The 25,703-nt window shown below is 40.0% G+C and overlaps 1 protein-coding gene across 4 annotated transcripts in view; it reads left to right on the top strand.

The window, feature by feature from the left end:
• The window catches only part of LOC119742598 (forkhead-associated domain-containing protein 1-like), a 30,020-nt gene extending 11,770 nt beyond the window's left edge, over positions 1-18,250 (top strand). For all 4 annotated transcript variants that reach the window (XM_038218708.1, XM_038218709.1, XM_038218706.1 and 1 more), the window contains 16 exons: positions 655-853; positions 1,370-1,558; positions 2,095-2,222; positions 2,842-2,931; positions 3,764-4,001; positions 4,737-4,875; positions 6,305-6,571; positions 8,452-8,584; positions 10,119-10,257; positions 11,156-11,412; positions 12,198-12,470; positions 13,726-13,839; positions 14,456-14,542; positions 15,060-15,131; positions 16,158-16,226; positions 16,547-18,250. In XM_038218708.1, coding sequence (XP_038074636.1) covers positions 655-853; positions 1,370-1,558; positions 2,095-2,222; positions 2,842-2,931; positions 3,764-4,001; positions 4,737-4,875; positions 6,305-6,571; positions 8,452-8,584; positions 10,119-10,257; positions 11,156-11,412; positions 12,198-12,470; positions 13,726-13,839; positions 14,456-14,542; positions 15,060-15,131; positions 16,158-16,226; positions 16,547-16,558 — 2,406 coding nt within the window. In that variant the 3' untranslated portion in view covers positions 16,559-18,250. The remainder of the gene's footprint in view (positions 1-654; positions 854-1,369; positions 1,559-2,094; positions 2,223-2,841; positions 2,932-3,763; positions 4,002-4,736; positions 4,876-6,304; positions 6,572-8,451; positions 8,585-10,118; positions 10,258-11,155; positions 11,413-12,197; positions 12,471-13,725; positions 13,840-14,455; positions 14,543-15,059; positions 15,132-16,157; positions 16,227-16,546) is intronic.
• Positions 18,251-25,703: the final 7,453 nt, after the last annotated feature.

Below are 25,703 nucleotides of genomic sequence, written 5' to 3'. Positions count from 1 at the left end.
ATCGAGATTTGGAAACATAAAATATTTTTGTCATTTTACATGTTGTTTTTCCCTTTTCTTAATATTTGTGCTAATTAAGACAACTATAGTAGGGAAATTATATTTACCAAATTTGAGGGCTTGCTTTGCGAAACAATTTGGCTTACCACATGGGTAAAAAAAAGTAAGTTAAATAAAAAAAAACATTAAAAAAATTGGCCTACCACATGGGTAAAAAAAAAGTAAACTCTAGTGTTTTTTTTTACCGCCTGAGTTACAATTCCCACCATATAACCAATAACCAATAACCAAAGGGTGTGTTTGTTGTCTCAAGTCAAAACTCCCTTCTTACATTCCATGCCCTCGGACATTCTGGGGTATGTGGAAACTGGAATTCAGCTGTGTGTAAACTGAATGCTTCCCAAAACTAGTCCAGGTTTTATGGAGGTTTATTGAACCTTATTACACTTCTAAGCCTCCTACTAATTAAGAGGTCACCAATGGTCAACATTTTCTTCCTCACCTCCTGGCCTACTGTGTACAAACCAATGGGGGTCTTGACCAATATTGACCCAAGTAATAACCAGGCTGACAATGCATGTTTCCATAGGAGGGATTAATGCATAAGCTTATTAGGTTAAAGGAAATAATTTAATTTCATTTGCTCCCCTATAGAAACGTTTGCAAGAGGGAGGGCGGACCTGTACTCACCTGCGCAACGAGATCAAGCTCCTGTCCTCCGTCACCGTGGACGAGAGCCTGCAGGGCGTCAAGGACACGGTCGCTATGATGCTGCAGGATGAGTTGGCATGGCAACAGGAGTATGAGGGCACACTGGAGAAGTGCGGTATCGACGCGGCCACGCCCGGAAAAGGTGCGGTTGATAGAAACGTACCCAAAAATTATTGCTGCAAGTGTAATTACTTAGGTGGTGTGAGCCTTACAGAAATATGCACGCAAGTCTTAATTAAAGGCGCATGTGTCATTTGAAACCTTATTGGTCGAAAAAGGCGTACTAATGCATACGTCATATGCATTCTTACATTGAGGCATGCATGTCTTTTGAAAATCCTATTGGTAAAAGACCCACTGAGTAAGCGTTACAGTCGAATGTTGTTAGTACAGACTCTGTTAATACAAAATTCTGGTTATAACAAACATAAAGCCTTGGTCCCGACTGTGCATTTATGTGCACAATGACTGGGACTGATGTTCCTCTTAATACAAAATTCTGATATAACAAACAATTTGGCTAGGTCCGAACGAGTTTGTATTAACGAGACTCGACTGTATTACCCTGCAGCCACTTTTACTTCACATTGGAGGATTTTGGAGGATACATGAGTATGCATAAAGTAAAACTATAACTGAACATTTTTTTTCTTCCTAGGTCTTGCAGCATTCATCGAGGACCTCAAGTCTAAGAAGGAGAGCGCTCAGAAGGAAGCTGCCGACGTCCAGTCCAAATTTGACAAATTGGAGAAGACGCTGAAGACAGAGACGGGACAGGAGGTGACTCGGCTCAAGACGGAGTATGAGACCAAGCTGGCTGATGTGCTGGAGAAGACTAGGCTGGAAGGTGAGACCAGTGAAGGCTCTTCGACAAGGCTAAGGGGACACCGCCCCCCCCCCAACCCACATTTCAATTTTCCCTTGCACCAAACAGAAGAGTATTAGGAGCAAGTCACATAAACCCCAATAGATCTGTGCTCAACGCAGTTGACTGACTGCACGATTTTCCATTTATTAGACTCTGGAGTCATTCCGAATGACTGCAGAAGTCAATCTTTTTGTTTTGGTCACTCCTAACTGTTTTAAACACAAAACTGTTTTCTGAAGTTCCGATTGTAATAATTTGGTCCGGCAATACCCTGGAACACTACTCTGTAAGAGGTGCTACAACCGGAAGTAAGATTTCAAATCGAATCTGAATGATAAGAGACTCGGTGTAGACTCATCAGCAACAGCAGACTTCAGCAACAGGAGACCAAACTTAAGACCCTCTAAAGTGTCTTGAAGAATCGCTGAAGAAGTACCTACACCAAGATGATACCTGTCGCTACCAAATACCCATAACCCACTAAATGGAATTGACTACTACTTTTCCCTTCACAGCTGAGAATAAACTGCAGACGTCTCTGGAGAAACTCCGTCAGGAGGAAGCTGCCAAGAGAGAGAATGCAGTCAAGGCCGAGCAGGAACGGGTCAAACAACAAGAGGCCAACCTACAAGAGCTCAGACAGGTACATAAAAAAACTAAATTTCGACACCAACATCAGAAGAAGCAGAGGAGTATCAAGAGCCAAACTTCATTGAGCAGTCAAGCAGAAAACTTACGTGCTAAGCAAAAACCACCTCAAAAGCGCACTGTAGCTCACAAGCCTGAAGAAACCTGTGGAGAGAAGACAATGCGAAGAAATTACAGTTTTAGAGGTGGAAGGAAAACTCCAGAATATTGTTCTGGGGGGAAACCCACAAAATCAGGTAGGGACTGAAAACCCAATCCCTTATTGGCCCAGGCTGGATTCGAACCCGGGTCACAGCGGTGGAAGGCGAAGAAAAACCACTGCGACAACCTGACTCCCCAAGTCACAGAGGAGGGGTAGAATTATTGGATTCTTAACAATAAATAATGTTTCCACCTTGGTTCACCATGAAACCAAAGGTACAATGAATATTTGTTTTCTTCCTTTGTAAAATAAGCATGTAAAGAATGAAGTGAGGACACGGAGAAACCAAATTTTCTAGTGACATTCGTATTTCATAGTTTTCATAGTTTTCACTGCGACATTTGATATGCTTTGGGATATTTATTCACAATTTGGATGTTACGCTTTCAGATGTTTACATTTCATTTGACAGGCTTTGACAGAGAAGAATTCAGATGAGGGAAGGCTGCTAGTTCTGGAGAGGCAGCTTGAGACTAGAGCAAAGGAATTCACTGCGACAGAAGTAAGTCAGCCGTCTTAATAGCCACATAGCAAAAATAATTTATAAGCATTAGTTAGTGTATTGTCCCACAATCCGTATCGATAATTTGCCCCCCAAAATGAAAACCTCTTTTTCAGAGGGTTGCAGACACCCCAAAAAGAACAAAAAAAGGATGGTTTTTTGTTGCAATATAAAACAAACAAGCTGAAAATTTATCAGAGGGCCCATGCAATGTTAATTTTTTGATGGAATCTTTGAAATTGCAACTTTGTGTCCCCATTCAACATCATTTTAAATTTTTGTTTTGCCAATTTCAAGGATATTTTGGTGCCTTTTAGGTTTGAATGCTAATGCTGATTTCCATATTCATGAGCAAAAGTGTGATGCCATTCCAGGCAGAAACCTCAATGTTACAGCTATTTCATCACCAAATCTTGCCAGAATTTTTGATATTTTGCTGTCGTAAATTTTCTTTTCTTTGGTGATTTTTTGTTGTGTCAGTACATGGCAGTAAGCCAGCGAGCAAACTTTGCTCACAAATGTTTTTAATGAGCAAATTTTTGGGTTCACAATTTGCACAGAAAACCCCTAAATTGAACACTGTCTTCCTGGAAAGACATCACAGCAACAGCGTCCTCAGTTGTCCAGAAAAGCATGGACATTTGTTAATGTTTTAAAGAAGTGCACTTTTGACCAAGGGATGCAAAATCATGTTCATACATTTAATAACAGTAGAAAGTTGCACAAAATGTGTTCCTATGAAAAGTTCATTGCATGAACATATTAAGTGAGAAAAAAAAAATGATGAGCACGGGGGACGTAGCTTGAAATAAAAAATGATTTTGTCCAATAGGAGAAGCTGAAAGTAGACCTGTCGGCCTTGCGGGAGAAGCACCAATCGGAAGTCAGCACTTTCCAAGACAAGCTGACGGCATCGGAGGACCAGCACAGCAAGGAGACGGTGGCTCTCAGGGAGCAGATCAAGCAGCATTCCCTGACCATCGTCAGCCTGGAGGATAGGATCGTCAAGTCTGGCAAGGACCTGGCCGTGGGACAGGCCAAGGTGGTGGAGCTGCAACAGAAACTCGCTGGTGAGCAACCAAATTCTGATACCATTCTCAGACCTTGAGCCCTGTACGTAATGGAGTACCGAAGTGTGACGTCATTTAGAACCAGAAAGTGTAGTGCAAACGAATGGAGTACACGCGCGTGTTGGTTTGCGGTCTGAATCACGCGCTAATGTCTTTCACACACATTTTGTGCATGTGACGTATTCACTTCGATACTCCAAGATGATCATCATGGAATCTTTTACTGACACCACGAACTGACACTCGATGGTGCGGGAGTGCCCGGCGAGGGCGCATACTTTACAGAACCGCGTTATTTTGGTTTTCACTAACTCACGCCCAATTACTACATGCGCATACTCCGTACTTCTGTTTTCACGACTTGAAACCTGTCTTAATTTCACCAGTTAAAAGGTTTAATTAAATGTTTCTGTAACCCCTCAAGTATGTGGATGGAGAAAATTCGTGCCAAACCTTTCAAAGCGTTTTTCTCTGAATTGCATTTCTGCCACATGCTTGCGCTTCAGTTCGTGAAAACCAAAGTAATTCTATCACGAATCAGTGAATGAGGTGCGCGCACACACCAGCTTGTCAATTTGTGACACCAAAACTATTGATTATGCGGTTTTCATGAACTGAAAGCACACAGTGCGTGCGTGTGTGTTAGCTCGTGAAAACAGTGATGAATTATTAGCTTTGTGTTCCCATTTCCTGAGTTCTCAAGATTTCTGTCCAACTTTTCTGTTGTCCAATCAGAGCAAACTAGGAAGGCCCAGGAGATGCTGTTGAAGTTCCAGCAGCAGGCCAGCAAGCCGGAAATCCCGCCCAAACCCGTCATCATCCAGCAGCCTGCTGCTGACGTCAAGGGCATGGAGCAGCTGATTGGCTTACTCAAGTAGGTTGTCCCTGCCCCCTGATGAATATTCATGAGGTGTTATGAATGCATAGTTTGTGTTGCTGCTAAGGTTGGTTCGTACACCACATCACACAACTGTCGATCTTAAGATAACAGATTGAATTAAAAAAATTTATGTCAGCTTGAGATTTTGTCTTCAGATGATTGTATGAAAGGTTGTGCCCTCACAGCTATAAGATAACTAATAAAATATCAGGCCTTTAGGCCCCCCAAAAAAGTCTCCGGTTTCTGGTATGCGCGCGCGTCGTCGTAGCCATGCGTGTCGGCAAAATGAAAAAGTTTTTTTTCAATGAAAGATGATGTCTCGAAACCGCCAAACTCACTGGTTTGACTGGAATCCTGCTGCTGCACAATTTTAACGTGTTTTTAGATTGGGTTATGGTCGAGAATAAGCTTTATGTGGCCTCTCTGGACTCCTATATATTTGCACTAAGTTTAGTCGGGCACCATTTGCAGTCATCAGCCGACATTTGAAGCAAAAAAAATCAGGTAAAAAAAAAAAAAAGCCGCGTCGCCGCACCACTTTTTGGGCAAGCTCCATACCAGAAACCGGAGACTTTTTTTTTTTTGGCCTTATTTACAAACGTTTGGCTGAATTGTCAAATATAGCACTAAAAAATTAGCAAAACCTTAAAGTTAATGCTAGGAAAAATATTCTACAAATTGCATTTTTCTGAAAAGCTGTTATAACTTAAAATAATTTCCACATAATTTGTTCCACAAATTGTGGAGCCAAGAGCCTTCGCCAGAACTTTTTTACTGCTCTTACTTTTAACCTTCGGTGTGTGAATGAAGCCCCCATCTTTGAACAAAACAAATGAGCTAAATAATTCACAAGGCAAACAAGCTTCAATTTTTTGGCCCGGAGTTACCCAACTATTTGATAAACACTATATCCTCATTGTTGTCTTAGTGCTTGTGAGAAAAACTTCGCAACCTTCTCGGGTGGGAATTGAACCCACGACCCCTGCTTGCTAGTGCAGATGTCTTTACCACTCAACCACATAGGCCAAGTTCGCGCAAGGACTATAGTTGACCAATGGTTAACTAACGTTTGCCCGAACTCTGTCTAGTTGACAGTGGTTGACTACGCTATTCGACGATTTGGAACCAGCCTACTGGGGTTGGTTGCTTCGCTGGTAACCAATAGCCGTGCGCATTCATAACGCAAGCAGAGAGCCAGGATCCAGAAGTTTTGCAATGACATTTTGACCAGCGTTTGACTAGAGACGTTCGCAAGTTGCTATCAGTGCGCAGGCGTAAGGTACGTCACAAATCAACCACTAGTTGACTAATGGTCCTTGCCCGAACTTGGCCCAAGCTTGCCGGAGTTGGCTGGCTGGTTCGAATCTAATGTAGCAGCAGGTACCGCAACCATAAACAAGCTTTTCTCTTCTTTTTTTTTAAGGAAAGACAACAGCAACCTGAAGAAGGAGTTGCAGGACCAGCAGGACATCATCCTGGGCCTGCGGCGAGACCTGGCCGGCGCCGCGGCCAGATTGTCGGACATGACCGGCGAGCTGAACGAGCGACAGAAAGAGGAACTGGAGAACAACCGCTTGCTGGTCCGAGACCAGGAGGCCGAGCTGACCACCCAGCGGCAGCAGCTGGTCAAGCTGTCGGAGCTGGTGGACAAGAAGACGGCCGAAACTGAGCGATTGGTCAAGGATCTGGCGTGAGTTTGGCTTCCTGTTTGTGGGGGTGGGGGAAGGGCTCAAGGGTGTTTTGTGGATGCGTTGAATCTTAGTCTAGACTTTAATTGGAATCCAGTCTTGTGTTTTGAAATTCATAACAAAAATAACCTGTTGAAGTTTTAGATCAGTTGATACTTAGTTTTGAGAGAACAGAAAAGTACCCATTATTAGGGGTCTCATAACTGGATTCCGTTGCAATGCAACTAAACAAAAGTGTGCCCGTGGGCACCCATTTTGAAACCACCTTCAATGTTAGTTTTCTTCCATGCCTTTTTATCCCCCTGGCTGTAAGCTGGAGGGAGATATTGCGATAGCGTATTCCTTCGGTGAGCTTGTCTTACATACGCAGTGTGGACTTCCGAACAAAAGACGTCCACATAATGTAGGTAGCAGCGACGAAGTGTGGACTTGCCCACGTCCACACAGTGTTTCCCCATTTCTGGAAAACAGGTTTAGAGGCATTTTTGGGTTAGGTTTATCTGTAGCAGAATGAAGAGAAACACTAAAGGGAATCATTGAAAAAAAATTGGGTTGTAAGAGTTTTCACAGTTTGAGAAAAATGAGTTTTTCCACTGGTGTTCCTTAACTACACGAAAAGAAAGGAAAGTCCACACTAGGTATGTGAAACAAGTCTGGGTGTGTATGTCTGTGCATGGTATTGTAGGGATTAGTTATACTGTCCTACTTAACTCTGAGTTTATTGAAAGTTAAATGACTCACCAGCTTGAAGTATATACAAACAACCAAAACTGGGCTGAGTCCATGCACAACTGGGCAACTGCTCGCGCCGTGAATGCGGGGCGAGTTGGTTTTAACTCACGTGGTGAATACTCACACAATGTTCAGTCAATAAACACTCACAAAAGTCCACGAAAGAAGCTTGGATTGCTCACAGGATTAGCTCTGCCGACATTTACTAACTCATGTAAAATATAGTGTTGATTCTAGCTTGTAACTTCCAAGCGAAAGTATAGGAAATGCACTGTAAAAATTGCGTGTGTGACAAAAAATTGTAGACGAACGATAATGAAACAACATGAAAAAATGAATGCACAATGGTTGACCTTTGAACTAACATATGTACAAGATGCGTTAAAGGCGCAGTCTGAAACTTAAAGGGAACGTTACAGTATGCTTGTGCTTGTTTATGATGTAAATTGAGGACACACACGTGCAACATCATCGCTGAATCGAGGACAGAGACCGAATCGAGGACTCCTCGGTTGGAAAATGTGTACAAAACCAATGAGAGCTGTTGCGAAAAAATTTAAAGTGCAAACAAAGGAAAAGGGAGGAGGAACAAATAAAAATCCTCGATTCACACCATAAACAAACGTGCTTGTGCGTGCGTATGAGTTTGTCTTACATTCACTATGTGGACTTGTGAACAAAAGATGTCCACATAATGCAAGTTGTGTTGACGTTATGTGGACTAAGCCGTGTCCACATAACGTTTTGCCCTCTCTGGAAAACAGGTTTAGAGGCATTTTTGGGTTAGGTTTATTGGTGGCAAAATGAAGAGAAACACTAAAGGGCATCATAGAAAAAAAATTGGGTTGAAAGAGTTTTCACAGTTAAAGTAAAGTTATTTTTTGTACCGAGTTTTCTTAACTACACGAAAACAAAGGAATGTCCACATAGCGTATGTAAAACAAACGTGGGTGTCTGTGTGTGTGTTATATTTTGGTTAGGTTCTTGTTTATAGGTGGAATAATTTCACAGGGTATTTGATGCCAGCCCTGTCTTCACTTTGAGCAAAGTTTCTGTTCTTAAATCATCAGGTTATTTTTCTGGTAGTGGCATTAATTTTCCTGACCAAATTTCCCCTCACCAAAAACGACTGTGTTTTTTAATCCGTCAGTGCTCAGAAGGAGTTTGTGTCCAAGCACAAGCAAGACACGTTGATGAGAGGAGACGAGCTGGCTAAGCTGCAGCTCCAACTGGGCCAGGAACAGGAGAACAGCAAACGGGCCCTGGAACAGGTGCAGCAAGAGGTGAGCAGCGCTGACTGGATTGGCTTGATGCCCCCATTGCTGGCCCTTTGGTGGGCTGGCTGCAGCCTTCCCCTAGCTAGGTCCCCTAGCTAGGTCCCCAGCTTAGTGTCAGTTTTCTTAATGACATAGTCCAGACCTTCATCTCGCGCAAATACTCATGCAATTGAAAATACTCGTTCAGTCCAATGTGAATGAGCAAATGACACAGACCGATCAGTCAGGTTATCAGCATGGAGAAGTAGGAATTCAACGTATTATTTAATTGGGTCAATAGACTTTTATCATGCTGCCACCATTTCAGTCATGTTCCCTCTATCAAATAACAGTAGTGAATGATAATGTTTTTTGTGCAAAAAGGAACCAGACTGTTTTTCCTTCCAGCCTCGTTTGTTACTTTGATTTGAATGGGAAAATATCAAGATAGCCGCAACATGATAATGGTCTGAAGAACTTTAAGAGGTCACAAAAAAGTAGGTCTTAATTTGGCTCTGAAGACACACACATTTACACCTGACGACGAATGTTAAATCTGATATTAGTATTTCTTCATCAAATAATAAACCCTCCAGCCTAGTTCCTTGGCTCATTTTTCTCTGAAAATGTATATAATAATTCAAAAATAAAGAGGTCTCAACAGTTCTTGAGTAGGTCTTGACTGCAACAGAGTTTTTAAGGGCGGGCTTCAGTATGGACTGCATACCAAGTCTGCCGAGTCTGTAATGAAAATTCTTTCTTTAGTTACCACTTTGACAGTAAGCCTTGAAGGTTAAATGGACCGATCCAGTAGCACCACCCCATGCTATTCTGACCAATCACAGCCATGATTTAGGTCCGACGTGCGTGCACAAAAGTCCGACATGCGTGCGCGTGCACGCGCGTATGATGCGCGTGGCAGGAAAATGCAGTGTGGCATTGGAGAGGAGCACGTGTTAATTTGCCCACGTGTGCAGTGGGCGGGGCTTACTGGATCGGTCCATTGCATCAATGGTAGGGGTGTGCATTTACAGGTAGTACAGGAACCAGGCACCTAATATTACCACATCGGGGCATCAATACAGCAAGCTACAAGTGTGTACAGTGAGCTTATATAGCTTCACGTTGTAAACTGCAGCTTTCGCGAGTGTCATAAACGTGAAATACGTTTTGTTTTCCCATGTGGCCTGGTTTTCATTTTGAAAATTCCTCACAAATGATTTCAAAACCTTTCTTTTTCATTGTCTGAGGAGTAACTAAGTAATTTGTCAAGTTGGTTACGGGTACCCGATCCCAAAATCTACCGGTAGAATCGGTTCCTGACATTAACGGTTGGGTACTTGGGTACCCGGTTCCGATGCACAGTCCTAATCAATGGACTTTGGTTATGCTAATTTCACTCCCCACTCCCAAGGTTATTATCCAGGAGCAAATCTCACTTCAATAAAAGGCCTCATTAACTTATTCAGGCATTTCAGAACATTGGTATCCAGACATGGTCAGTCCTTATTGACACTCTGTAGAATTCTGATAATTGTTTCCTTGTTTTGTTTTCTTGCAGGGTATGATCACCAGCGAGATGTCTGCCTTCGGAGCCCAGTGTAGGGGAGAGAGACACGAGCAGGTTATCGCCAGACAACGAGAGGCCCTGGCAGAGCTGAGATCACGCATCAAAGGAATTGAATCCAACAGACCACCACGTACGTTTTACTTTTACTCTGCTCCGTGCTGACAAACTACTGAAAGAAAGCCACATTCGCTGAGTATTGCAAGCGTGAATTTTAGAGCTGGTCACTATTTCAGCATTTTGACAGCTGCTTTATCCATGCTGTCCTGAAAAGTCCTTAAGTTTCTTCTTGCCAACAAACTATTCAGGAAAACTTTAGGTTTGGATAAAAAAAACCACCTGTTACTCTGTGTACTGTTATTCCAATAAAATTGTTTTCATCATGAAACAGACACAAAGGTTGAAATATACCAATGCTCTAGGAACAAGGAGCTATTGAAAATTAATTTATCTGTCACTTGGTGAGGCAAGTTTTTTTATTCGGGTTTTTTTTATGACTCAATTAGAACCTTGTAGTTCAATTGAAAAAGTAGAAATTTAACTTCAAATTATTTAAGGGGAGGGAGGGGTTGACACACCCAACGGTTTCAATACACCATCTTTGAAATCATTGAAATCGTAAATTGATGGGTAACGACCCTGGCAAGCTTGATGAATGAGTGGTCTTAGGGCCAGTTTATACACACACAAAAATGGAGCGACAACAATGTTGCGCTTTATTACGCACAAATCAATGAGCAAAAAAGTGCACAACTTTGTTGCTTAAATGTAAATACACCATTTGATTTGTGTGTATTTATAACCACGCGTGACTTTATTTGTGCGACAAATTGGCATTTAGACATCTGGACTAGTATTAGCAGAAGGTCATGGGTTTAAGTGCTGACGGCATAAACCTTACAATTTTTTTCTCGTGGCTCCGGAACATCTTGAACTTTTAACATTACATTGGTAGAGGGCAAAATGTAATATGAAAATGATTATCAGTCATAATTTTGACTTGACCCACGTATTGGTTTTTTTGTCTTCAGTGCCGACCCAAGACCAGGCCCTGCAGCAGGTCATCCTCCTCAAGAAAGAGCTGGCCGAGATGCGAGCCAAGCAGGCCCAGATTATGGACCAGAGCCAGCCGGGAGGGATGGGTGGAGGCGGGGCTAACCCGGAGGCCGTGCTGGACAGGGAGGTGGCCAAGGCCCGGGGCCAGATCTCCACGGCGTCTTCAGATGCGGCCATCGAGAGGAGCGCTCGCATCGAGATGCAGCAGGGTCTGGAGATCAGCGAACAGGCGGTCAGTCATCTCATACCAGCATTCAAGTCAAGTCCATTACAAGTCCATCACAAGTCTTGTTGCTTTTGTCACAGATCAGCTTGTGACTTGACTTTTGACTGGAGGACTTGTGAGGACTCGTTATTGATTCAACTAAAATCACGTTTGTTTTCACATCGTGTACGGCGTGAAGATTTACCTACCTACAGCCGATGGGTTTTAGATATAGTCGGGCTGGCTTGAATGAATGCAGTCCTTATCAGCGGTCATTTCAGATTTTTTTTTGTAAATGCTAATGAGTCCTTCAAGCGTTTACTCAAAAAAATTGTGCATTCTAGAAGACATTTTAGTCTCCTAAGTAACTTTCAGTTTTCACCCAATGACCGCCACAAAATTGTTTCATAAATGTTTGCCTTTGTATGAGTACATCGAGTTCTGTTTAATAGTCCACATGTATTTTAGATTTTCAAAAGTGAGAGGTCATTTTTTGGCACAATATTTCTCTTTCACATCCGGCCATTTTTTTCAGTTTCCATAAATTGAGATGCTAGTAACAGTTTTGCAAAGGCCTTTTTTCGACAGTGATTTTCTTAAGAAATCAAAGTACCCAAAATAAGCGCAAATTTTAGAAGTTTGGCACGTTAATTTTCCTACACAAGGGTTCTGGAAGCACGCCACCGGGGTGAACGTTCAGGCTCTATTATCTTGGTCTTCATGTAACATGATAACGATTGACAAAACCATAGCTCTTGACACCTGTTTCGGACACGTCCTTACGATTTTATTCTCTCAAATGTGTTTCACAGTACCTCAAGCTGACCCAGTCGGTGGCCAACCTCCTGAGCCTGGGCGAGGTGGCTGGCCAGGATTCCATGGGCCATCTCCCCAAGGACGAGCGAGACAGGCTAGCCGAGGAACGAGCCAACACCCAGGAGCTGATCGCCAGCCGGCTGCGGACGCTGAACCAGCGGCTTGATCGCAAGGACGAGCTCCTGAAGGACTACGAGAAGGACCTGGAAAAGCTGCGATTGGCCGAGCGGCTAGCCAATGAGAAGGCGACACAGGTGGAAGCACTGGCTGTAAGTCTTCAGAGTGTACAGTTTAGAAGTCAAGACTTTTCCAAGACCTTCCAAGACCTTTCATTTTTGATCAATTTTTGATAGTTTTGGGATAGCCTATAGATCTTCATTAAACCTCCTAGTTTTTTTGCACTTTACAACCTTTCAAGTTTTGCAAAACCACTTTTGCTCAAAGAGGTAGCACCCACACTTCAAATTCCCTAGAAGTAATCTTCCGTGGAGTTTGGATAACACTGAACAATTCTTTGGTGGCGATTAAGCTCAGGGCAACGAGGCAGATTCGGTCGCCCTTCATTGCTCTCCGCAGTGCTATTTTTTGTTAATTGACTCTCTGTGTGACACTTCATATCCCTTCCTCCGAAACTAACCTGTAGTGTTTTGAAGGGTTTACCTCTGGCTCTGAATATTGACTTCCAGGGTTCGACCTTAACTTTTTTGTTCACTAGCCAGCCGGGCTACTGAAAAAGACTCTTAACTAGCCCGGGGGCATTGTCACTAGCCTGCATTGTTTTTTTAGCTCAAATACAAAATGCCGTATTTTCAGGCTCAATTCTAAGGCAATTTTGTCAGTGTTTTAAATAAACAGATCTCATTTAACCCTTTAAAACAGTTGATAAAATGAGACAAATTGATGAGGTTTGCTTTCTGAATTTAATGATTTATTTCTTCCTGTCCGTTCATCTTTGCCGTAGCCCAATAATTTTGAATCGCCAGCCGGGCTTCTTAACCCTAACTTTTTTGCTAGGAAGTAGCCTCAATCCTGCAAAATCCTCCAATTGGCCTCATGGAAATATAGCATATAGCCTCAATCCTGCAAATTCCTCCACTATTTCTTGAATATGGTCCATGGAGGGGTGACCACTGCCTGAATCCTGCAAAATCCTCCGGCTATGACTGTCAATAGGCTGAAGCAGAGGCAGTGACATCCTGGAGCAGTGCGGAGGATGTCAAGTATAATCAAGGACTAAATTTATGCACGGCTGAGCATAAACAACACAAGGTCCGGCCCAAGACCGTGACACAGTGCGTACTCCGAAATCAGCAACGCACTTTTGCCATGTAACCTTATTCCTGCAAATTCCTCCAATTTGCAAAAAGGATTTTTGGAGGATTCAGGGCGGTTAGGGTTAAGGAATAGTGTGACTAGCCCGTCGCTGTTTTGACTAGCATTTGGCTAGCGGGCTACCGCTAATTTCAAACCCTGACTTCCTGCTAGGAGGGTAAATCGTTGAAGGGATTGCGTTTTTTGTTTCAGAATGATCTTCGCGGCAGGACAGAAGAGGCTCACTACCTCCGGGAGACGTTGAGACGGACTAGGGAGGGGCTTGACCAGGAGAAACGGCTGAACCGAGCCATCAAGAACAAAAAGGTAAAAGGCAAATGCCAAAAACAACGAGGGAAATTAACAAATTGTCTCAACATCATTGGATAGAAGAAAATGTGGGTTATAAACTTTGGATGATAGAACTCCAGAAACTTTGAAGAATTTTGAATCCTCGATGCTGTCTGATACCTGACGATGGATCGTGTTTGAAGCGGAATAACTGATCCAGCCATTTGCACTGAATGTGTTTACGAAGTTGGGTATTTTTCATGTTGGATATTGTATTTATTGCATTCCTCCCCCCCCCCCCCCCACCAGTGGTGATGTGTTTAGCTTCTGACTGTAAACACACGTAGCACATGTATGTCCGCACATGTTTGTTTATGGTGTAAATCAAGGATTTTCTATTGTTCCTCTTTCCTTTTCCTTTCTTTATACAGCTCTCATTGGTTTTGTACACGTTTTCTAATCGAGGTCGTCCTCGATTTGGTTCCTGTCCTCGATTTACATCATAAATCTATTCTAAGTGTTCCAAATTAGCTTCTCTGAAGAAAAAAAAAATATCAGTAAAGAAAACCAACATGTTCTTGTGAGTGACCGCAAACGTGATTGCATGTTGTGCCAGTTCCCACAATAATGTACAAATTTTTTTTATCAACAGACGTTTCACTTAGAGAACGATGCCAAAAACAGCAAGCAGACGTGGCCTAAGCACAACTGCTACGAGGACGAGGTGACCAAGATGAAGGTGGGTTGTTATTATCATTATTATTATTAATCATTTCTGGTAAACCAAGGATTCCTCAAAAGTACCCTAGGGACTGTAACTCGCAAGCCTGAAGAAACCTGTGGAGAGAAGACAGTGAGAAGAAATTACAGTTTTAGAGGTGGGAGGAAAAGCCCAGAAGAATATTCTGGGGAAAACACACGGAATCATGCAGGGACTGAAAACCCAATCCACATATTGGCCCAGGCGGGATTCGAACCCGGGTCACAGCGGTGGAAAGCGAGGAAAGAACCGCTACGCCAGCCTGACTGCTAAGTCCAATCAATAAACCTCAAGGCTCTTGGGAGTATGTCTATTTGGTTGAGAAGCATAACGCATGTGAACCAGCTAAATTCAAGCATGTGAACCAGCTAAATCCAACTGCTGTTTGCTCAAGCTGTCATGTACCTAGCATAAAGAGCGCCCTCACAAGTTCAAGCACGGAGTCATAAACTCTAAATAATTGGGTAGTTTGTGATTTTTTTGTTTCCATTTGCAGAAAGACTCAAAGAAGAAAACTCAAAAGGAGAAGATGCTTCGGAAGAGCTACGAACTGGAGAGTCTTAAAGCTGTAAGACAACAGATTTAATCATTTTATATTTCAAAAGCATAATACAGTCGAGCCCCGTTAATACAAACTCAGCTAGACCTAGCCTAAATGTTTGTTATATCAGAATTTTTGTATTAAGAGGACCAATGGTCACATTCATTGTGCACATAAATTCAGTCGAGACCAAGGCTTTTTGTTTGTTATAACCAGAGTTTGTGTTAATAGTGTTTGTATTAACGTGAGTGGACTGTATTTCACTCTTTGTGTACCATGAGCTGATACGTCCAATGAGAATCATGAGCCAGTTTAAAGGGAATATACATTATTTGCTTTTGCTGTAATTTTCAGAAATGGATGGAATGGGGGGGGGGGTTGGAAATACATAGCAAATATAGTTACACTGACTTTTTTGAGGTTTTGGGTTCAAAAATGCTATAAAAACCAAGAAAAACAATCATTTTCCTGTAGTCTGGTTCCCTGACTCCATTTAAGAAGAAACAGAGCAGTTTACATACATTGGGGAATTGTAAGGTCAGGGAACCAGTCTAGCTGGCTTGTACCCGTTCATAGGTGTGTAATCGATTGCAAACAAGTGCGATGGTCAATTGGGGCCAGTATTTGAAAAAAAAGCCAGTTTTTTCCAACGCTGGTCGGCCGAACAGCGTTGGAAATTGATACAAAAATACCACTTTCCTTGAAAATGACAGTATACCAGGTGCCATGATTTTACAGGATGCTTTACACTGTCATTCACTAACAGTCCAGCAAGGTATTTCAAAATGATTTGGTAGTTTTATTTTTTGATGTTTGCAAATGTTGTATTTTCCCTTTAAGCTCATTTTAAAAAATTGCATGTAAAATTCAAGCTCTTTGTCTTCAGCAATCCAACATATTGACTTGAAATGCCCAGAAATGGATATCAAAATCTGAAAAATGTGTTACTTTTTATAATTGTCAGATAATAGCATTTGAAATTTCTTTTATAATACGTAATACAAGAACATTCTTTCAGGAAATTATATTTTTTATTTTTATATGTTTATGCAGGAATTAAGTGAGAAGGATCAACAGCTGTGTGACACAACAGCCAAGCTGATCAACTTGGAACACGCTGTGGTGAGTCTGGCTGACGCTCCCTAATGAATATTCATTTTTGAGGATCAAATGAATATTCATTTTTTGCCCTAAAATTCTTCTTTTTTTTTTTTTATGGGAACGTAGCTTATTTCTAAGGTGTAGTTGTGTGAATGTTCGTATTCTACTTTGTAACCATCTTTCCAGATATTATCGTGGAAAAATGTAATATTTATAGAAAATTCCATTTTCGTGCACATGTGGGTGCTTTCTCCTGAAAGTGCTTTTTTAAATGTTCAAGGTCTGCGAGAGGCTTCCGTAGATGTTTGACTCCTGTTGTTTACTTCTTTTTCTCTGCACAGGCAATCAGCTGAGCTTGAAAACGGACCGTTCCATTTCTGGGATTAGGGGAGGACAGTAAAGCACTGATGCAGCAATCGATGAGTATTATGCAAATATGCACTAAGCCTTTACAATCTGTAAATATGTCAGATTCATAAACATTATGAAAAGTTAGATACATTTTTATGAATTATTAAAGTTATTTTGGGGTTTAAAAGAAAAGTACAGATTCTTTTGAAAGGTGAATGCTAGGTAGAATAGAGAAAATCAAATTTGAGAAATATAGTAATGCTTGTTTCTTTTGGTAAAGATGGAATTTTTGCTTTCTTTGTAAATTTGTAAGTGATGTCAATGTTGAGAAAAAAGTATTGCAGAATTATCTTCAGAGGTAAAACACAAATTCATTCATTCTTTTACCTTTGGCCGCTTTTGATTGTAAATAGCTATGTAAATCAAATAGGAAACAAATTGTTTGTGCTAAAAATCAAGTTATAGAGTAAATTAATTTAATGTGAGCTTTTTCTCAAAAAAAGGACTACATGTTTTCTTCAATTCGTACTCGCACGAAATTTGATATGCACGAAAAAACACACATAGATTATGCTTTAATTTCACAATCATGGTCTGTAAAATATTTTTATCCTGAACTTTTCCACATTTTTCGGTGCATGCTGTTTCTAACAAGTAAATACTCTATCAAATTTGATTCATGTCGGAAAAAGGTTTAGACAAATCTACGCAAAGAATCAGAGTTAACTTTAATATAAAAAAAAAGTTTTGAGGAGTTTCTTTAGTTCACCCTCAAAAACTTTTGAAACTTGAAATAAGAAAAGTTGTGCGCACTGGAAGATAGGTATTTTATAAATACACTTTCTCATGTTCTTTTTTTCACAATAGGCTGAAAGTTTGTACTGTAATTCCGCAATGTGTGTTTTTGATGTTTGTAAATAGATAAAGCGTAAAGCCCAAATTGTAAATTTAAAAAAGGCTTTTTTAATGCTGTTGGAAGATATGTTAATGTTAGTGGGCATTGACATTCAAAACTATTTGCAATTGTACCACACATACTAAAGACAAGTTTCTACAAAAACTTGTTTTCTACAAAAACTTGTCATGGCAGTGCGCTGGTCCCTGAAGCAAGATGAAAAAAAAATCCAATCCGGGGAAGTTTGGCAGCGCTACCCAGATAATCTGAGCATACCTCATGCGCGTGAATGACCTTGAATACAATAGCGTGCAAAAACTTGTCATGGCAATGCGCTGGTCCCTGAAAGCAAGATGAAAAAAAATCCAATCGGGGGAAGTTTGGCAGCGCTACCCAGAAAATCTGAGCATACATCATGCGCGTGAATTACCTTAAACACAACAGCGTGCAAAACTGTATACATTCTCCAAATCATGGAGCTACAGTCGAACACCTTTGTAATAAGGTCCATGGGACTTCACAAATTACCTTGTTATAACAGGCACCATGTATTATTACAGTAATGGAAAACAAAGAATAACAAAGACCTGGGATCTGAAATGAATAAACAGTGCTCTTCTTATCAGGGTTCGACTGTATTTAAATAATGGACAAGATGGCGGTTTTCGAATTCCCTTCTATTTTTTAGTGCAATGTGAGTAAATAATTATGAAGTAGCATTTTGTGTTAGTCGGTTCACAATCTTCTCGGATCTTAAATCATGAGGCTTCTGTCAGTAAAATGCTGTTATTGAAATTTAGATCGATTTTGTGTCCCATTTAATACCGTTGTGTTAATTTTTTTCCCCTGACATGCAGCGAATTGACATGCGCTTTAAAAAAAAAATTGAAATCCTCCAGAAAAAAAAAGCTGGAAAACTTGCTTTGCGTCGAGGAAATGAAGATGCCTTTTCACACTTCTCTCAATAAGTACATCTATAGGCCTACTGAATTGAAATTTGTCAGTTTTTAATATCCTGCTTTAGAATTATTTTTTTTGTTTCTTGAATCGGTCCAAAGAAAAATCTGTTACCGAGAGGGTTTAATCTCGCGGTGATTGAGAAAGAATGTTCATAACACAATGTATATAACTTCATTCCGATCGTATTGTACTTTGTCATCAGCTGACTTGGAAAGTCGTTTGGGAGGCAACAACTCCAGAAATTCAAGATGTTTTAAATTGAATTTTCGTCTAGTGATTTGCCATCATGTTTAAACATTACCAGATTTAATTTCATAAGGAACCGTCAAACAATGAAGCAATATTGACTGTAACAATACACTGAGTGTTCTTTTAAGCGGCGACAAATGCTATCCGAATGAAAATCAATGTGTATTTTTTCGCGTGTAAATCACTACATTGTTACGATCATATTATTTTTATCGTTGGACTTTTTCTCATGATATTCCATACACCTCTGTTACACATCCTGGAAATTAATTGCTCGGAATTTCAGTTTAAAACATCTTGTATTTCTTGAGTTATTGATCGGAAACTGAGTTGTTAGTTTTGTTCAATAGTCGCAGCATCCGCACAAATATTCTTTCAATAGAGGGCGCGCCACATAAATAGTGGTCTCGATAATTATCCACCACCAAACTCGTTTGGGGGGCAACAACTCCAGAAATATAAGATGTTTTGAATTGAATTTTCGTCTAGTGATTTGTCATTATGTTTAACCTTACGAAATTTAATTTCATAAGAAACCGTGAAACAATGAAGCAATATTGACCGTAACAATACAGTGTTTTAAGCGGCGACAAATGCAATCCGAATGAAAATCAATGTGTATATTTCGCGTGTAAAACACTACATTGTTACGATCATATTATTTTTATCGATGGACTGTTTCTCATGATATTCAATATCCCTCTGTTACACCTCCTGGAAATTAATTGCACGAAATTTCAGTTTCATACATCTCGTATTTCTTGAGTTATTGATCGGAAACTGAGTCGTTATTTTTGTTCAATACGGTACAGCATCCGCGCCAATATTCTTTCAATAGAGGGCGCGCCACATAAATAGTGGTCTCGATAATTATCCACCGCCAAACTCGTTTGGGGTGCAACAACTCCAGAAATACAAGATGTTTGAAATTGAATTTTCGTCTAGTGATTTGTCATCATGTTTAAACATTACCAGATTTAATTTCATAAGAAACCGTCAAACAATGAAGCAAAATTGACCGTAACAATACAGTGTTCTTTTAAGCGCGACAAATGCAATCCGAACGAAAATCAATTGTTCGCGTGTAAAACACTACATTGTTACGATCATATTATTTTCATCGTTGGACTGTTTCTCATGATATTGAATACACCTCTGTTACACTTCCTGGAAATTAATTGCACAAAATTTCAGTTTAATACATCTCGTATTTCTTGAGTTATTGATCGGAAACGGAGCTTATTTTTGTTCAATAGTGGATCCGCACCAAATGCAATCCGAATGAAAATCAATGTGTATTTTTCGCGTGTAAAACACTACATTGTTACGATCATATTATTTTTATCGTTGGACTGTTTCTCATGATTTTCAATACACCTCTGTTACACTTCCTGGAAATTAATTGCACGAAATTTCAGTTTAATACATCTCGTATTTCTTGAGTTATTGATCGGAAACTGAGTTGTTATTTTTGTTCAATAGTGCATCCGCACCAAATGCAATCCGAATGAAAATCAATGTGTATTTTTCGCGTGTAAAACACAACATTGTTACGATCATATTATTTTTATTGTTGGGCTGTTTCTTATGATTTTCAATACACCTCTGTTACACATCCTGGAAATTAATTGTACGAAATTTCAGTTTAATACATCTGGTATTTCTTGAGTTATTGATCGGAAACTGAGTTGTTATTTTTGTTCAATAGTGCAGCATCCGCACAAATATTCTTTCAATAGAGGGCGCGCCACATAAATAGTGGTCTCGATAATTATCCACCGCCAAACTCGTTTGGGGGGCAACAACTCCAGAAATACAAGATATTTTAAATTGAATTCGTCTAGTGATTTGTCATTATGTTTAACATTACGAGATGTAATTTCATAAGAGACCGTGAAACAATGAAGCTATATTGACCGTAACAATACAGTGTTTTAAGCGCGACAAATGCAATTCGAATGAAAATCAATGTGTATTTTTCGCGTGTAAAACACTACATTGTTACAATCATATTATTTTTATCGTTGGACTGTTTCTCATGATATTCAATACACCTCTGTTACACATCCTGGAAATTAATTGCACGAAATTTCAGTTTAGTACATCTCGTATTTCTTGAGTTATTGATCGGAAACTGAGTTGTTATTTTTGTTCAATGGTGCAGCATCCGCACCAATATTTTTTCGATAGAGGGCGCGCCACATAAATAGCGGTCTCGATTAATTTCATAAGAGACCGTCAAACAATGAAGCAATATTGACCGTAACAATACAGTGTTTTAAGCGCGAAAAAGCAATCCGAATGAAAATCAATGTGTATTTTTCGCGTGTAAACACTACATTGTTACGATCATATTATTTCTATCGTTGGACTGTTTCTCATGATATTCAATACACCTCTGTTACACATCCTGGAAATTAATTGCACGAAATCGCAAGGGCAAATCCGAAGGGGGGGGGGGCAAAGGGGGCCATGCACCCCCCCCCCCCCCCAAAAAAAAGGGGGCAAAGGGGGCCATGCGCCCCCCCCCCCCCCCCAAAAAAAAAACGAAACCATTTTTATTTTATGTGACATCGCAATAAAGGCAGGCCACCATCGCAATAAAGTACACCACCATCTTTCCCTCAAAAAAACATTGGTTAAAGTGGTCAGAAATTGCCTCAGATCGCACCACATAGCATCTATAGAATCCAATTTTTTCCTGAACCCCACGCCATAATTTTTTTGACCCACTTTTTGTAGGGGACCAATAAAATGTTTTGGCCCCCCAAAAATTGTGTTCTGGATCCGCCCTTGCGAAATCTCAGTTAAATACATCCCGTATTTCTTGAGTTATTGATTGGAAACTTACTTGTTATTTTTGTTTAATAGTGCAGCATCCGCACCAAATGCAATCCGAAATGAAAATCAATGTGTAAAACACTACATTATTACCATCATATTATTTGGCGATAGGATGCAGTCCCAGTCAAAACAGACCATTTTCCTCACTTTTTGCTCGAAAACGATAGTCCTTGAGGACAAACTATCTCAAAAATTAAGTAGTGCATTAAATTGAACTGTGGCCAGGTGATTTATCATGAAAAATAGACAACTTAGACAGAAGATTTAGACAAAATATTGTTTTTCTCTCCCTCAACAGTGTCTTGTGTCAACGCAGAGAAAAAGTTGGCGAAAGGATGCAGTCCCAGTCCAAACATACCATTTTCCTCACTTTTAGCTCGAAAACGATAGTCCTTGAGGACAAACTATCTCAAAAATTAAGTAGTGCATTAAATCGAACTGTGGCCAGGTGATTTATCATGAAAAATAGACAACTTAGACAGAAGATTTAGACAAAATATTGTTTTTCTCTCCCTCAACAGTGTCTTGTGTCAACGCAGAGAAAAAGTTGGCGAAAGGATGCAGTCCCAGTCCAAACATACCATTTTCCTCACTTTTAGCTCGAAAACGATAGTCCTTGAGGACAAACTATCTCAAAAATTAAGTAGTGCATTAAATCGAACTGTGGCCAGGTGATTTATCATGAAAAATAGACAAATTAGACAGAAGATTTAGACAAAATATTGTTTTTCTCTCCCTCAACAGTGTCTTGTGTCAACGCAGAGAAAAAGTTGGCGAAAGGATGCAGTCCCAGTCCAAACATACCATTTTCCTCACTTTTAGCTCGAAAACGATAGTCCTTGAGGACAAACTATCTCAATAGTTAAGTAATGCATTAAATTGAACGGTGGTCAGGTGATTTATCATGAAAAATAGACAAACTAGACAGAAGATTTAGACAAAATATATTTTTTTTCTCCCTCAACAGTGTCTTGTGTCAACGCAGAGAAAAAGTTGGCGATAGGATGCAGTCCCAGTCCAAACATACCATTTTTCTCACTTTTTTCTCGAGAACGATAGTCCTTGAGGACAAACTATCTCAAAAATTAAGTAATTCATTAAATTGAACTGTGGCCAGGTGATTTATCATGAAAAATAGACAAACTAGACAGAAGATTTAGACAAAATATTGTTTTTCTCTCCCTCATCAGTGTCTAGTGTCAACGCAGAGAAAAAGTTGGCGATAGGATGCAGTCCCAGTCCAAACACAATATTTCTCACATTTTGCTCGAGAACGATAGTCGTCGACGACAAACTATCTCAAAAATTAAGTAGTGCATTAAATTGAACGGTTTCCAGGTGATTTATCATGAAAAATAGACAAACTAGGCAGAAGATTTAGACGAAATATTGTTTTTCTCTCCCTCAACAGTGTCTTGTGTCAACGCAGAGAAAAAATTGGCGATAGGATGCAGTCCCAGTCCAAACATAACATTTTCCTCACTTTTTGCTCGAAAACGATAGTCCTTGAGGACAAACTATCTCAAAAATTAAGTAACTCATTAAAATTGAATTGTGGCCAGGTGATTTATCATGAAAAATAGACAAATTAGACAGAAGATTTAGACAAAATATTGTTTTTCTCTCCCTCAACAGTGTCTTGTGTCAACGCAGAGAAAAAGTTGGCGATAGGATGCAGTCCCAGTCCAAACAGACCATTTTCCTCACTTTTTGCTCGAAAACGATAGTCCTGCTGGGCAAACTATCTCAAAAATTAAGTTATTCATTAAATTGAACGGTGGCCAGGTGATTTATCATGAAAATAGACAAACTAGACAGAAGATTTAGACAAAATATTGTTTTTCTCTTCCTCAACAGTGTCTTGTATCAACACGGAGAAAAAGTTGGCGATAGGATGCAGTCCCAGTCCAAACATACCATTTTCCTCACTTTTTGCTCGAAAACGATAGTCCTGGTCGACAAACTATCTCCAAAAATAAGTAATGCATTAAATTGCACGTTGGCCAGGTGATTTATCATGAAAAATAGACAAACTAGACAGAAGATTTAGACAAAATATTGTTTTTCTCTACCTCAACAGTGTCTTGTATCAACGCAGAGAAAAAGTTGGCGAGAGTACGCAGTCCCAGTCCGAACAGACCACTTTCCTCACTTTTTGCTCGAAAACGATAGTCCTGGTGGACAAACTATCTCCAAAAATAAGTAATGCATTAAATTGCACGTTGGCCAGGTGATTTATCATGAAAAATAGACAACTTAGACAGAAGATTTAGACAAAATATTGTTTTTCTCTACCTCAACAGTGTCTTGTGTCAACGCAGAGAAAAACTTGGCGAAAGGATGCAGTCCCAGTCCAAACATAACATTTTCCTCACTTTTTGCTCGAAAACGATAGTCCTGGTCGACAAACTATCTCAAAAATTAAGTAGTGCATTAAATTGAACTGTGGCCAGGTGATTTATCATGAAAAATAGACAAATTAGACAGAAGATTTAGACAAAATATTGTTTTTCTCTACCTCAACAGTGTCTTGTATCAACGCAGAGAAAAACTTGGCGAGAGTACGCAGTCCCAGTCCGAACAGACCACTTTCCTCACTTTTTGCTCGAAAACGATAGTCCTGGTGGACAAACTATCTCCAAAAATAAGTAATGCATTAAATTGCACGTTGGCCAGGTGATTTATCATGAAAAATAGACAACTTAGACAGAAGATTTAGACAAAATATTGTTTTTCTCTACCTCAACAGTGTCTTGTGTCAACGCAGAGAAAAACTTGGCGAAAGGATGCAGTCCCAGTCCAAACATAACATTTTCCTCACTTTTTGCTCGAAAACGATAGTCCTGGTCGACAAACTATCTCAAAAATTAAGTAGTGCATTAAATTGAACTGTGGCCAGGTGATTTATCATGAAAAATAGACAAATTAGACAGAAGATTTAGACAAAATATTGTTTTTCTCTCCCTCAACAGTGTCTTGTGTCAACGCAGAGAAAAACTTGGAGATAGGATGCAGTCCCAGTCCAAACATACTATTTTCCTCACTTTTACCTCGAAAACGATAGTCCTTGAGGACAAACTATCTCAATAGTTAAGTAATGCATTAAATTGAACGGTGGCCAGGTGATTTATCATGAAAAATAGACAAACTAGACAGAAGATTTAGACAAAATATTTTTTTTTTCTCCCTCAACAGTGTCTTGTGTCAACGCAGAGAAAAAGTTGGCGATAGGATGCAGTCCCAGTCCAAACATACCATTTTTCTCACTTTTTTCTCGAGAACGATAGTCCTTGAGGACAAACTATCTCAAAAATTAAGTAATTCATTAAATTGAACTGTGGCCAGGTGATTTATCATGAAAAATAGACAAACTAGACAGAAGATTTAGACAAAATATTGTTTTTCTCTCCCTCATCAGTGTCTAGTGTCAACGCAGAGAAAAAGTTGGCGATAGGATGCAGTCCCAGTCCAAACACCATATTTCTCACATTTTGCTCGAGAACGATAGTCGTCGACGACAAACTATCTCAAAAATTAAGTAGTGCATTAAATTGAACGGTTTCCAGGTGATTTATCATGAAAAATAGACAAACTAGACAGAAGATTTAGACAAAATATTGTTTTTCTCTCCCTCAACAGTGTCTTGTGTCAACGCAGAGAAAAAGTTGGCGAAAGGATGCAGTCCCAGTCCAAACATACCATTTTCCTCACTTTTAGCTCGAAAACGATAGTCCTTGAGGACAAACTATCTCAATAGTTAAGTAATGCATTAAATTGAACGGTGGTCAGGTGATTTATCATGAAAAATAGACAAACTAGACAGAAGATTTAGACAAAATATATTTTTTTTCTCCCTCAACAGTGTCTTGTGTCAACGCAGAGAAAAAGTTGGCGATAGGATGCAGTCCCAGTCCAAACATACCATTTTTCTCACTTTTTTCTCGAGAACGATAGTCCTTGAGGACAAACTATCTCAAAAATTAAGTAATTCATTAAATTGAACTGTGGCCAGGTGATTTATCATGAAAAATAGACAAACTAGACAGAAGATTTAGACAAAATATTGTTTTTCTCTCCCTCATCAGTGTCTAGTGTCAACGCAGAGAAAAAGTTGGCGATAGGATGCAGTCCCAGTCCAAACACCATATTTCTCACATTTTGCTCGAGAACGTTAGACGTCGACGACAAACTATCTCAAA

Source organism: Patiria miniata, unplaced genomic scaffold (genome assembly GCF_015706575.1).
Source record: "Patiria miniata isolate m_02_andy unplaced genomic scaffold, ASM1570657v1 HiC_scaffold_6, whole genome shotgun sequence".
Lineage (NCBI taxonomy): Eukaryota > Metazoa > Echinodermata > Asteroidea > Valvatida > Asterinidae > Patiria > Patiria miniata.
The sequence above is the reverse complement of the archived record's forward strand: the minus strand, read 5'-3'. Positions and strand labels throughout refer to the sequence as shown.